At 52.8% G+C, this 13,817-nt stretch overlaps 1 protein-coding gene across 2 annotated transcripts in view; it reads left to right on the top strand.

The window, feature by feature from the left end:
- Positions 1 to 700: 700 nt before the first annotated feature.
- The window catches only part of HDAC7 (histone deacetylase 7), a 95,332-nt gene continuing 82,215 nt past the window's right edge, over positions 701 to 13,817 (top strand). Inside the window, exon 1 of one of the 2 annotated variants that reach the window (XM_075075958.1) lies at positions 701 to 844. In XM_075075958.1, the coding sequence (XP_074932059.1) occupies positions 841 to 844 (4 nt within the window). In that variant the 5' untranslated portion in view covers positions 701 to 840. Of the gene's footprint in view, positions 845 to 6,907; positions 7,195 to 13,817 lie in introns of those variants that run through there. The other variant, XM_075075957.1, reaches the window with a different exon arrangement.

Raw genomic sequence — 13,817 nt, 5'->3', positions numbered from 1 at the left:
GGTAAGCTTTTCACTACCAGCTCTGCACAGGATCAATATTGGAGCTCCCTTGATTCAGCACCTGCCTGCTCTTGACATTTAACCTGTCTGTAGCGATCAGGATCTACCACAAAGGCACAGCAAGAGATTGTTGATGGCAATACAAGAGCAAACAGCCATTTCTGTAGGTCTTCCTGCTGATTGCACCCTGGAGATGCTTCTACCCCTGGCACTCACAGTCTGCCGCTGGAGCCGAGGGCCACCACGGGACATGGGTGGGATGGTGGATTAGAAAAATGGCTGTGAAATTTCTCATGCATTTCCTGCAAGTTTTGAAGTCACCTCCCTGTATGACATCTCATCCCTCCTCTTCACAGCTGCTTCTCATTTCCCAGCCATAGTCTTCCTGTTTTGCTGGAATTTTTAATATTTTTTTTCCTTTTTTTTGGGGAAAGGTGGGGGGCTGTGCTCAACAGCTGCACACAATTGTCCCCTGGCCATGCCTGCTCCCATCTCTATATATAGCCTCAGACATGCCAAACAAATGGAGCAGGGCTGGGGTTAATAATCACAAAATGGAGTTCAGCTGTCTCTGAACTGTGATTTACTGGGACCCAGGCCAGGCGAGTTCTTCCTCACGCCCTTGCTGTGGAGTTGTCCGCAAGGGACCAGCCTTTTCAAAAGGGGAAAAATTATTTGAAATGCCTTTTTTTTGCTAGCTGAAACTTGAGAAGATGTGAAATGATTCAAGCAGGTCTGCTGTTGGATGAGGTCTCCAGGGAGATGGTGGTGTGATGCAGAGGGGCATCGTGCATGCTGACGTGCCACTGTCTCCATCCTTAGAAGCTTGGAGCTGGGAAAATGGGTGAGTTTAACCTGGCCCTTGTTCTTCAGTGGGGTTTGTGGGGGGCTGAACTGTTGTTCATGGAAGCACCCCCTGAGGAATGGTTAGAGTTGCTCTCAGACAATTAGTGCACCCCAGAGGGAAGGTCTACCCTGGGGTTAGAGGTGTGAGGGTCTGCCATTCCGTGTCCCCTCCCTGTTCTGTGTCAGGTGTCTAAAACGTTCTTGGCGTGTGATATCTTGCCTGTTTGTCACATGGACAGAGGCTGGGTACAGCTGTCCCCCTTCGAGGGGTTTTAGCCTCATTGGTCTCCCCTGTGTTGGGTGCTGCTCTGTGCTGTGCAGGAGCCCCGGCTCCCCCGGGGTGACCTGTGGGGGGCTCATATCTCTGTTCCCTGCACCATCGCAATATTGATGTGAAGAACCTGCAGAGCGTCGCTGGGGCTTGAATTGCTTTGTGTACTAATTGCTAATGAACAGGCCGAGCTGGGCTGCTGAGTTCACTTCAGCACCTAAAACAAAAGCCAAAGTACGTGGGCAGGATTCAGAGAACATCCAGTTTTGTGGGTCTTGGACACCCCAGTCCTGCCCCTTGGGTATCCTGAACATCAGGATACGCTGCAGAGGCTGTAAGGAAGGCCGTAGTGCCACACAGGAGGCATCACCCCCTTCCCCTAACACAGGGCTCCCCGTGGCGTGCTCTCCTGCGCGACCTCTCTTGTACACCCTGGTCCTCAACAGCTCCGAGTATTTTTAGCCAGCGTGCCTTGCATACGTAACTCTCCTCCTCCTGAAGAAACAAACCTGCTCGTTTCCTGCCTTCTATGGAGAGAGATGCAGCTCCAGGCGGCTCTCCTCCCCCTGCCTCGCACATCCACTGCCTGCACCCACGCTGCTGCTCCTCCAGCTTTAAGCTGCTGATGGCCTGCTCAGTGTCTAAGGGCAATTCTGGCAGTCCCCATCTCCACTTACCTTTCGGGGGGGGAGGTGGACCTCGGGTGATGTGAGAGCAGGCTCGTGGCCGCTGGAAGCAAAGACCAAGCTATTGAAAGTATGCCAGGGCAGGTGGGATGCACCTGACTTAGCTCGAGAGCCTGGGACCCCACAGCACAGCTTAGGTCTTTGTGCTTTGACTGGAAGAGATGGGGTCCTGACGGCATGTTCAGCACAGATACAGGCACCTAGTAGGATCTTCAGCAAAGCTTGTACTCCTTGTCACCCAAAGGTTTTACAAAGTCCATTTGCCCCTTTATATTCCTAAACACCATCTTGGACCTGCCCTGGCCTCATTTGTTACAGAAACATCAGCCTGTAGCTTTCCAGCGTACAAATTTTAAGTAGTTTCTAGCCGAAAAGGCTGCAGAAATAGCTGGCAGTATCTACGCAATCTAAAGGACCCTTCCTCTCTTTCCTATGCTGCCTCAGCTTTCCCAGCCCTAAATGAACTGTCCACACTGATGTGACTGTGCCATGCTCGAGAGGCCACCGGGGAAGGAGCATCTGCCAACAAACGCTGCCGCCGGAGCCGCTCAGGCCTTCTGGCACGTAACCGCGGAAGGCAACATGGCACGGCCGTGCCACCAAATCTCCCGCTGATGGGGATGTTGGGGCTTCTTTACTGGGCTGCTGGACCAGTGTCAGGCGGATGGCAGAGGGGGGGAATCTTGCACTGAGGGAGAACTGCCCGGGTTAGTCGGTGCTGAGCCACCGTGCCTGGTGTGCTGGGCCACGCAGGGCTCGGGAGGAAGGCTCTTAGTGTCAGATATACTCCGAGAAGAGACATCCTAGGCTTAAGTGGGACCGTCATCTGCAGAAAAGAGGGATAGCACAGAACGAGGCCAAAGTAGTCCCTCCAGAGCTATTTCATTCCTTGTTCCAAAGCAATCTGCTGTGCAGATTGCAAGTTTGCAGTGCGCACAGCGTCTTCTGGGAGTGTCCCGGAACATCATTCCCACATGGTGTGAGCATTCTCCAAGTATGTCTTTACGTTCCTCTGGGCTGGCCTAAAGTTCCCCTGAAATTTCCTGAAATTTTGAAATTCCTCCTCTCCGTGTACCTCCTTAAATGAGCAGGGCGTGCCTGCGAGGTGGTGGTACGAAGGGCAAATAAGCGCTTGTGGACTACGTGAAGATTTCCCTTTGAGAGAGCAGTGTTCATAGCTAGGGATTTCAGGAGCCCACTGGAATGTATAGAGGTTTGTTTTTTCCATGATAAAGCCTTGAAGAAGTGCTCTTGGATAATGCGAGCGCAGATTAGAGCGCTGGGGCTTAGCATTTGCACAACTGCAGAAGTTCAAAGGAGCTAGGCGTATGCTTTCCTTCAGATGACGGGTTGCGGTGTGGTTTCTGAAAGCCCCGCGCTCTGCCTGCTCCGTCCCTGGGTGTTCCCACCCCGAAGTCCACTGGGTGCCGCTTTCCGACTCCTTCTACAGCGTGAACCCGCCGCCCCCATTTACAGCGGGGGGGGGTGTCTATATGCGCTCGCAGCCCCACGCACGCCCGTGCCACCGCTGTACCCCAAAAGCTCCGTGCGGGCTCTCTCCCCTCCGGATCTCTGTGACGGCCCGTGTTGTTCTTTCAGGGCAGAACTGACCCTTTCAGGAGACTCCAGCTGCCCCTGTGCCAAAGCAGCCATGTGCGCCTTGGGTCCTCGGACAAGGGTCTTTTCAACCAGCGACTGCGGGGAACGTTCCCTCCGACTGCCGGGGTGCAGATGTGCCCAAAATCCTCCTCTCTCTCATCCAGTTGTCTGTCTGTCTGTCCCGCGGGGTAGTGTTCAGAGTTTGCCTTTGGCCTCGGGTGCCTCTGAGAGCAACAGAGCTTCTTTGGGACAGAACTTATTTTGGATGGCCACCCTACAGACAAACCTTCAGGAACCTCCTTAGAGCCACCATAGTAACCATTTCCAGGGCTCGAGCTGCCACACAACGTCTTCTGGGTTCTCCAGTTGGTAGAACGTGAGCTTTCCCGCTGGTCTCCTCCACCCTTGAAACACAAAGATTTTAATCTTGCACCCTCTTTCTTCCTCCTGGTAGGCTTCGGTCAGTCTTCCTAATTAGACAGGATTGCCTCACTTCCTTAGATATGGAAATGTCTCTTTGTTAAACAAGGCAGTATCTCTTATCGCTGCCTGGCCTTTAAACAGCTCTGCTTTTGGCAATTCCTTCTGCGTCCTTACACCTAACATGCAAATGATGCAAACATCCAACTAGGTAAAAGTTTGTAACTCAAAATAAAAACTCGGCTGGAACCCGGAGCAGGAGTGACCCTGTTTGGGGGCACTCGGCTCCGCGTGGCTGACTGCCAAACTCTCTCCTCAGCACATCTTTACCACGGCGATTTCCTTTCCCCTCAGATCTTTCCCCATGGTCTTTTTTATTTTTCCTTTCTTTTTTTTTTCCCTCTTTCAGGTTGTCGGGTTCTTTTATCTGAGAACAGAGTCAGAAAAGTCCCAGGAACGTTATTTTTTTACCTGTGGGACTTCTCCAGGCCGGGCCCGCCTGGGCCACCCCAGGATGTGACTTCTCGTTTGGGGGAGAAAGCAGCCCTCAGTCGCAGCTTTCTGCGGCCCGACGGATCCCTCCCAGCCCCCCTCCAGAACTTGTCCTGCTGTTGCCATGACCATGAATTTTGCTGCTGCCAGCTGTGGGGACAAATGAGCGATTTTCTCCCTCATTCTTGTGACAGCAAAACTAACCTTTTGCTTTTGAGAAGCCTTCAGCTGTTTCTAGTCTCAGGCATTCACATCCCTGCTAGAGCGGGACGGGCATCGCTTGGTTTTTAGGGGTGGGAGAAGGTCCACCACGCTCCCTCTTGCCCACTGACATTGCTCCAGTTGGCACTGAAGGATAATTTGTGCTTGGGCTGGAAATAGCCAGGACAGGTTGACCATGATCCTCCAGCCCAGGAGCAGGGCGGGGAGCCCAGACCCCACTCTCGGGAGAGTTTGTGTGCTCCCTGCACAAAGCAGGGCAACTTCGGCGGAAGAGGTGGAGCCCATCCCTTCGCAAGGCTCCTGGGAGGATGCTCCTGGCTGCTGGAGATTTTCCTTCCCTCAGAGGCAAAACCTGAAGCCAGGCCCCCTGCATTAGGCCAGCTGCTGTTATTGAGAGGGATGCTTGGGGTGGCAATGGGTGAGGCAGGAAGAGCATTGCTGTCTTCCTCCTGGAGCTGTAACCCTGAAGACAAGGTCCTTCAGAAAGGTGAAGGCTACAAGCCTTGGAAGTGGTTTGGGGCTGGAATCCCAGGTGGAAGGAGCCACCTCCTGGAAAGACTAAGGCTTGCAAGCACTGAAGGAGGATGGTCCCTCAGCTTCTCCCCTATTCTCCTGCTTTCCTTCTCGCACCCATCATCCTCGGGAGCTCTTCTTGGGCTAGGGTGTGCTCCCAGTGAGGGTGAGATGCTCAGAAGCTCAGAGGTGCGAAATTATCGTGCTATGGCCCAAATTCCCCTGTAGATCTAGTGGAAGATGCTACATCTGCGTCCCTCAGCGTGCGGAAGGTCCCGCTAGCCCTTTGCACCACCGCCAGTGGCTTCTCCTCCAGGTGGAGGAGCGAGGGGCAGGTAATGGTGTGGCCAAGATCCTCGAGGGTCGGGGGGACAGCAGTGGGAATGGAGCCAAGACCAGGTGTACAACAGAGTCTCACCCTGGAGAGCTTCTCCTGAGCAGCCAGCGAGGAAGCCCTCTCCAGCTCCCACTACTTTTTGTAAGTGCTGAAAACTCCAGGTGAAGATTAGATACAGGCATCTAAGCGGGTTCTGGGCTTTCGGAGCCTTTACCCGGCGTTACAAGAGGGTTTAGCATCTTGGAGTGCAGCTGGCTTAACTCTTCTGAACACATTCAAAATGAAATCCTCAGGCTGGACCTTTTTTCTCTGATTGCAGCTGACTTTGTGTTTGAAATCTGTGTGCTTTTCCCTCGACAAATCCTTGAAAGGAAGGATGGCTTCAGGCAGGGCAGAGATCAGCTCGTCGCAGAGGAGCGGCGACAGGAGAGCGTGGCCTGCAGTGAGCTATCGAAGGAACTTCGTCTGTTTGGTACATCAAAACCCAGCAGCCTCTCGATCCATTATTCAACTGTGTGTTTAGAGACACTGGAAAATACTGGATTTGACTAGATTTGAAAGTGATAAACTGCATAACAGTAATCAATTTCCAGGAGTTAAAGCCAGGCGCAGTCAAACAAGAAAAGACACAGGTTTTGGTGGTGAGTTAACATAATTAAAGTGCTCCTTGTTAGGCTGTTAAATTATTGAGGAAAAAATTGAGGAGTTTGTGTGCAAATCCAGAGCAGCTGCTCCTGGCAAACGCTGTAGACGTCGGGCCCAGTGAGTCGTTGTCTTGGATGAAAGGTCCTATCTTGGGACAAACCTAAGGACTGTTAGATGAGGAAATAGTACTTCTCCGACCCCGAAATCCCACAGCCTGTGTCTGAGAAGTCGTGCTTCAGTAGCTGAGGTCTGTCCCAGCCGTGCCCGAGGGTGTCTGTACAATTTAATTTCTCTCCAGCCCTCTGTTTCCCACCTGCTCTATCAGATGGACTGTTTCCCTCGGTCTCTCACTTAACGGCGCGATTTCCCTTTCCATTTGGGACAGGGAGTGCTGGGTTAATGCCACCCTCCTCGGGTGTCGGCACCGCACACCCAGTTAACCCTCTCCGCGTAAGACACAGATGGGAAAAACAAAAGGAAGAAGAGGCAGCGAATTCTCTGCCGGTGACACTTTCTCCCAGCCAACAAACAAACGTTTTATTAGCTGAACCCTCTCAGATGCTGCATTCCAGCTTGGTAACATTTCGGTAACACATTGCAAACGTTTGACTCATAGAAACTTGGAAGGCTGGAGCCGGGGGAGGGGGAAGAGCGTCACATTCCCATTCCCGGGCAGGGTTTGGTTGTTGGATCCTTTTTTTTTTTTTTTTTTTTTTTTAAAAAGAACTGAAACTTCTCTCTGTTTAATGAAAGAAAAAAAAAAAAGTGTCTGAGCCTGACGGCTTTCACCGGCTCACATTGTGTTTAGGAGAGAGGGGCTGGGGGAGGCGGGCTTGCGCTGCCAAGGGAGGAACCCGGGGCAGCTGAACTCGCTTTTCTTCTGCAAGTTTTTTTTTTTTTTTTTCCTCCCTCTGTGTTCCCAGGACAGGGTTGGCTTTCTAGGTTTGATAAAGCATTTCCTTCCATTGTCATTCTATACAGCCTCTGGGCCCTTCGCTCAGTCCCTCCCCTTTCGCCGTCCCCTCTCTTTCTCTCTCTCTCTTCCTGAACTTTAGTGAATCTTGAGATATAAAGAAAGCAGCTGCCTCCCTTAAGCACATCTTGAACAATGAGACCTCATCTCCAAGGGCTTTAATTCCTCTGGATGCAAGGACAAAGCCAGGGTGAGTAGCCTGCTAGTGACCCCGGCGGTCACCGCGCCCGCAAACGCGGCCGTTCCCGGTGGGCGCTCGTGCCTGTCCCGCGGCGCCGGGGTCCCCTCGCCGCGCTCGGGCTGCGGAGGTATCGCGTAGCGCAAGAGCAGATGCTGGGAACATTACAACTCTCGGAAACCCAACCGGCCGACGCCGTCCCTGCCGGACGCTGCCCCCGGCGTACCCGTGTGCTGGAGAAGGCTTTGCCACCCAGCTGCGTGCTTGGATTTGGGTCACCCGCTGGCTCCCCTCCTTGGGAAACAGGGCAAAACCTGGCTCTTGGCAGGGCGGGGGGAATCCTGATCTCAAAGGCAAAGAAAAACAAACGTGATGCAATCAGGCGTGACTCTGAGCTGGGCTGCGGGAGGGACATCTTCCCCACGGCTCTGGGGCTGTGCAGTCCTGGGGCGACGCTAAGAGAGGAGCCTGGGAAGGCACCAGGTGGGAGACACCTCCACGATCCAGGGGCGCTTGGTTTCGGAGGCGAGGGCTGCGTCACGCCGATGCTGCAGACCTTCCTGCCAGTGTCCGGGGCATTTCTTGCCTTCAACAGCCTCGTAGGAATTTTCCTGTCTGTTTTAAATGGCGAAGTGAGAGATGGGCTGGAGCACGGGGGAGCTTGGGCTTGGTGCAGGGGATCGGCGGCTCGCGACTGCTGCATCCCGGGGGGGAGCGTGGCGGTGGGGCTTGCTGCGCTCCGTGCTGGGGACCGCAGAGAGCAGGCAGAGGCGCAGCGCCTGTTGTCGTTGCAGAGCGTTATCTGGAGTCTAGGTTTGCCCGAGGGATCCGTTTCGTGCGCAAAAAAGCAGGAGACAAAATACAGAACATCTCGGCAGCAGCGTGATGTATGTTAATTAAGGGAATTCGGGGCGAGTGATGAAGCTGCTGCCTAACTTGCAACTTCCAGTACAGGGTCCCAGTCTCATCCTCCCGGGAAACTGAAACTGATTCACATGGGAGACGGTGACAGACACAAAAGCATCTATCCCAGATGAAGCTTTAAGATCTTCCCAAGGGACCGTGTGCTGCAAAAAAGCACACTGTAAACCCGCCAGCTCCTCCTCCAGAGCAGCTTCACCGGACACTTGCTCTGCTCGATGTGCACCAAACCAGCCCTGTGCTCCTGGCGCGTCCCCGCTGCTCTTTCCGTCAGGCCTTTGCAAACAGCTAAAATACGCTCGTCTCATGAAACCTTCCTTGCGAGGTGTTTGCGTTCTGCAAGCTCCAGCATGCGCTGATGTACTCCCTGGTGTAGCGGTCCCTTTCTTTGCCTCCACTGTCATGCAAGCTTGTCTTGCTTGCCAGTGGCCAGGTGACAAGGGAAACACAGGCGCAGGCGCCATGACTCTGAATGATTTCTGAGGTCAAAAAGTCCCCTCTCTCACTTGTACCGGCTCCTCTAGTTGCTGAATAACTTGCAATGTGTCCCCTACCTTCATGCTACTTAGGGGAATTGGGGGAAAACTGATGTGCAGAGTAAGTGCAGGCGATGCACGTGGGTGCAGGAACCCGCAGGACAGGACGGACTGAGGACACCGGGACTAGATGGGCTTCGGCAAGTGGGAAATACTGCGTGCTTAAGAGAAATGTTGCTGTGTTATGGCGTGTTCCTTAGCAGACTGGTGACCGCCTGAGTCTGGAAAAGCAGGGGAGGGGAGAGCTAGCGAGATGCAGCAGTAGCTGCTGTTGGGGGGGAAGGTGCTCCGGCAGTTCTGCTGCTTTTCTCGTCCCTCGGTGCCCCTTGACTTCTGCCACTGAACTCGCGTGACTCAGTGTGGTTAGACTGGGCCCGAAGGGTTTGTTTTTAACCTCGGTTGCTCGGTATTAGCTGAGTGATCTGGTTAACAGTACAACGCCACAAGCGATAGCCGTGCCGCTGCCGAGAGCGGCCGTGAACGGCAACGCGCCGGTGGGATCGAGTGGCCTTGGTGGGACGTCGTTAAGGCTTCGCTGCCAAAGACACCGTGAAGTGAAACGACTCCCAGGCTGAGTCGCCGATTGCATGCAACTAAATACAGCCCAGATGTTGTTATCTAATGACCCCGTGTCTCGGTGTCCCCCCTTGAGCTTCTCCTCTTCATCTCCATCTGTCTCCAGTATCTGCTGCCTGCGCCGAAATGCGATTCGTAGGAAAGACTATCTTAGCCTAGGAAATACCACAGGGTATCCGAGGTCCTTGGGATGGGGCATGGAAAAGATTGGTCCCTGAAAGCCCATAGCAAGCCTCCATAATGACTGATCCTCCGACAAATTCTCCTAACAGCGCTATTACAGGTGAGTTTCCCAAATTTCTGCCTTCTGCCCCAGAACAGGAAGGAAAGTCTGGGATAACTGCAGTTCGGAAGGTTTCCAATGGCTTTATTGGGCTCCTTCATGCCATGTAGAGGCTTGTCGGGTGGAATTCATCCAAGTTAAGGTGGATGAGCCCAGGTGAGCTGCTCAGCCTTGGCTCCCTTTGCAGGCAGAGGGGAGGAGGAGCCTCTTCTGGGGACTGTTCATCTCAGCTAAAAGTAGATATTTGATGTGCGCTTCTCATCTGGATAAATTGAATCCTTCTGGTAGGGGCTTTAGGAGAAGCAGCTGATGACTTGGACATGGAAGACAGGAAAAACAGAGGAAAGAGAGCTGACAAAGGGAAATTCAGCTTAACAGGGTAAACCTGAGCACGTGCAAACAATGTGATTTTGTGTTTAGAAATTTCAAACCCCGCCTGGACGCGGCCCTGTGCCCCTGCTCTGGGTGTGCCTGCTCACGCAGGGGTGGGACGGGGTGAGCTCCCAAGGGCCCTGCCAGCCCCCACCAGGCTGGGATTCTGTGTTAGAAAACACTGCAAGACTACAGCTGAGAGCAGAGAAAGTAGGTCAGATGCTGACTGCTGGCTCTATTCTAGGAAACAGACCCTGGGCAGGATTTGGCCACCACCTGGGTAAGCAGGAGGACATGCCCCGCTTCTCCCGTAAGGCCCAATGTGATACCTGGGCACATAAAATGAGCAGCTGTGTCCTTTAATCTCACTAGAGTTAATTTTTTTTTTTTTTTTTTAAATATGAATGTTGATGCTTCCTGTCATAGATGTAGGGCATATTTGCAATGGGGGGCTCTGTCTGAGGAAGCAATGCCTTGAAGGGGCTCTAGGAGGCTTTGAAAGAAGAAATCTACTGGTACTGTCGCCAGTATAAAATGGCAGTTAAAAACCAAGCATGATTTTGGGCCTTATAAACAGGGGACGATCAAAGAAGGTATAAAACAACACTTCTATTACTCATTAAAGCATTACTGAGACTGGGATTCTGCGTTGGTTCGGGCCGCCGCTGGAGCACGGTGTGTTCTTGTGCTATAAGCAACCTAAAAGTTGTCCCGTGTTCTGCAACATATAAACTGTGCAAAACACGACTGGATGTTTTCTAAGAGACCTGCAGAACTTGTGGCTTGTGCAAAAATCATCTAGAGAGCCTGTGTAGTCCGTTATACGGGAAGCCCGAGTAGGCTAGATAAACTTTTTGTTTTTGAGCTTTTCTCCTTAAAATCGCGTTTCTAGTCCAACACATCGGGTGTTTTCCCATCAACCCAGTGCAGCCGTGCTTGTGGCATTTGCTCTCACCAGAGACCCCTGCTGACCTTCGGGCAGCGCCCTGCTATCTGTGCAGGTGGGCTAGGAGCTGGAGTTAGACACAGCTCAGGAACAGATGCGAGGCTGGGTGGACAAGAACAGGATTAGTCCAGGGAGGATCAGAGCCTATCGGCATAAGGGAAGCAGTCACATTCACCTTAAATCCCGTTGACTAAGTTGGAGGAGTTTTTATACAACTGGGCTTTAAAGTAGCGGAATGAGGGAGGTGAAATGAGCATCTCCAGACTTGATACTGAACAGATCTCAGATCTGCGGCAGGAGGAAACCTCCAAAGCTGTTGTGCTACTGCCTGGGACAGGCATTTTTCCAGCAGGAGCTGACATGTGTTAGTATAAATGTAGATGAAACCTTCAGATTTAATGGAGCTTTTCAGAGGCATAATCGCGTTCCCTTGATTTTTTCAGGAGGAGATGAGAACTTTACTGCCACTTCTGCCGCGGAAAGTCTTCCCCACCTCTGTGCCCATAGTCCCCTCCATAGCAGCCTCCAGGAGCTCATCTGTGTTCTTGGCACTTACACAATGAGGAAATTGGCCAGCATTTCCATATTAGCAATCAACTTTCCAGGGATGTTGCATGTATTTTCCAGCAAGGGATGGAACAGCATCAGCAACCCTTTTATCCATCAGGCCAGGACTGCGATTCTGCAGTAGGAAGGACCAGACATTGTTGTAAAAAGACTCAGATGAGAGCTTGCAGAGTGCAAACGTCCAGAGAGGCCGTTCCCGTGGCACAGGAGCTCTGTATTCAGACCGCGTCCTGGCGCTTGGCCCTCACGCCTTGTCCCTGCTGGGATGCTTTGGCGAGGCCTGGTGATTGCTGCCACCGCTGGCGCTGTACCCTGGCCCAGCCGCTCCCCCCGACCGCCCCAGTGCCGCGGCCAGTGGGCAGCTGGGCGAAGGCGGGAGGGACTGGGGGGTGGCAGCGCTCGTCCCACTTCACGCAGCTTCTTGGCATCCTGATGGACTATGGGAGAGTCCGGCTCTCCTCCCCCTGGCTTTAGGGCCCCATTCCCCTGGTGAAGCTGGGCTTGGGGTCGCTCAGTGCGGGTTGTCACATGGGGAAGGGAAACCTGGGACAAAGCCCGTAGAAATGGCCGTCTGGAGCAGTTGGTAAATTGGGATTGAGGTGATACGACGTGTGTGACCACCCTCGTGGTGCGCAGGGATGGGGAGTGACAGGTACCCAGCTGTGACCTTATTTCCAGTGGCACCTTCCCCTTGGTATCTCTCCTGGACAGGCACAGCCTTGCACTGTGTGTGTCGTCGGGAAGATGCACTTTAAATATGTATTAACTTGGCTCGGTTAATTCATCAGGAAGTTTACTTTAAAAGCAAATAAAAGCAGCGAGCAGCTATAATGCCAGGAAACAGGTAAACATCCCCCCCTCTTCCCCCCCTGAACAAACCAGGCGGGTGAGGCAAAAAAAAATCTTGCCTGAGCTGCAAGCATTTAGCAAATCTGTGATGGCTGCACCTGATGGTTATAATATCACCAGACAAACCGCTAAATAAGAGGTTTTTGTGTGGTGGCCACACAGGAAGACCCTTGTGGCCACTCACATCCTTGAAATTTGCTGTCCAAGACCATTGCAGGGCTATCGGTGACTCTGGAATAGTTATTCCCTCAGCCCGTGGTCGGATCTAGTTCGCTGTTGCTTTGGCATCTTTCAAATGCAAAATGCGCTGATGAAAAAAACTAAATAATGATTGTGTTGTGCTTTGCGCCGTGGCTGGCAGACGCGTGCAGGTCTGTAAAACCCATCCTGAGCTTTGCAGCACTGGTGCAAAACTACAGCAGAGCAAGTGTGTCAGGACTTGAGATGCTGCGCCCCTGGAACGGAGGGTGGAACAGGAGGAGATGGAGCCTCTCTCGAAGGTCACCAGGTCCCTCCGGCGCTGCTGCAACCCTGGGCTGCTAGTCCGTGGCTTCTGCTAGTCCTCAGCAGGCTGGGAGACAGGTAATGCTGCGGTTCAGCCTGCTTTAGCCTTTTTTTTTCTCATGCCAGCCTGCTCCTCCCTGGTAACTGCTTGCCGGCCTTTGTTCTTGAACCATATTTCTCACCACGTCGTCAAGCGCGCTCAGCGAGACAGAGAAAAGCGCTCCCTTTCGAACATAAAGACCCAGGACAGCCCCGGCCTTTTTGTTTCTTTTTTTTTTTGTTTTTCTGTGCTCGCTTTCATGCTGGGAGAGCAGTTTTTCCGGCCAGCCTGGCTTTGGAAAAGCCCAGAGCGCCGGACACGTGCAGAATGAGCAATGCTGGAGCTCTGGGGCTCAGCCTGGAAGATCCTGGCTGGATGGACACCAGGCTGGAGGACCTGGCAGGCAGATAGTCTCACACGGGAGGAAAGGGCTCGTTCTGGGGACAGAGCGTGGCTTTGAAGGGAATCTAGGCTTTCCAGAGCTGGGTTTCGAGTTGGAGACATCCTGAGGCTTTGGGTTTGAAGCAGAACTATTTCCTCCGTGTCTTCGTGCTTGTGCTTTAAATCTGGGAAACGGCACGTGCTTGGTGTTGGTCATTCGTTCGGTGAGACCCAGACCCCATAACTCACTCGATAAATGCTGCAGCAGGCTCTGCTTCTCCCAGGCACAGTGGCCGATCCGAGCGCTGACAGTACAGCCCGCCATGGGGAGGGCCTGGCTGTGGAAGAGTCAGAAGGATTCAGATCAGTCTCTCCGCTGTGACTTGGCTAGACTAAAGGTTTTCAGCAACTTGGAAAAAACAGTGCGGGATTCCCGAGCGTTTCACAGCCCTCGGTGTCCTCTGGCCCCTTTACGGAGGTGAAACCCTGAAATCGTGAGAGGCTTGAGATCATGTTGCTGTGTGGCTCCTAGGAATGATTTATAGTCCAGGGACTATAAATCCTGCTCTGCTCAGATGTAATAAGAAAGGATCCCTCCTCCCATTTCCTGAATTCATGATATTTAAGACAAGTGAAATCTGCGTTAGAACAAAAAGAAAA

The sequence above is a fragment of the Phalacrocorax aristotelis genome, chromosome 26, assembly GCF_949628215.1.
Source record: "Phalacrocorax aristotelis chromosome 26, bGulAri2.1, whole genome shotgun sequence".
Lineage (NCBI taxonomy): Eukaryota > Metazoa > Chordata > Aves > Suliformes > Phalacrocoracidae > Phalacrocorax > Phalacrocorax aristotelis.
Note: the sequence above shows the minus strand (reverse complement) of the source record. Positions and strands in the feature narration are given on the sequence as shown.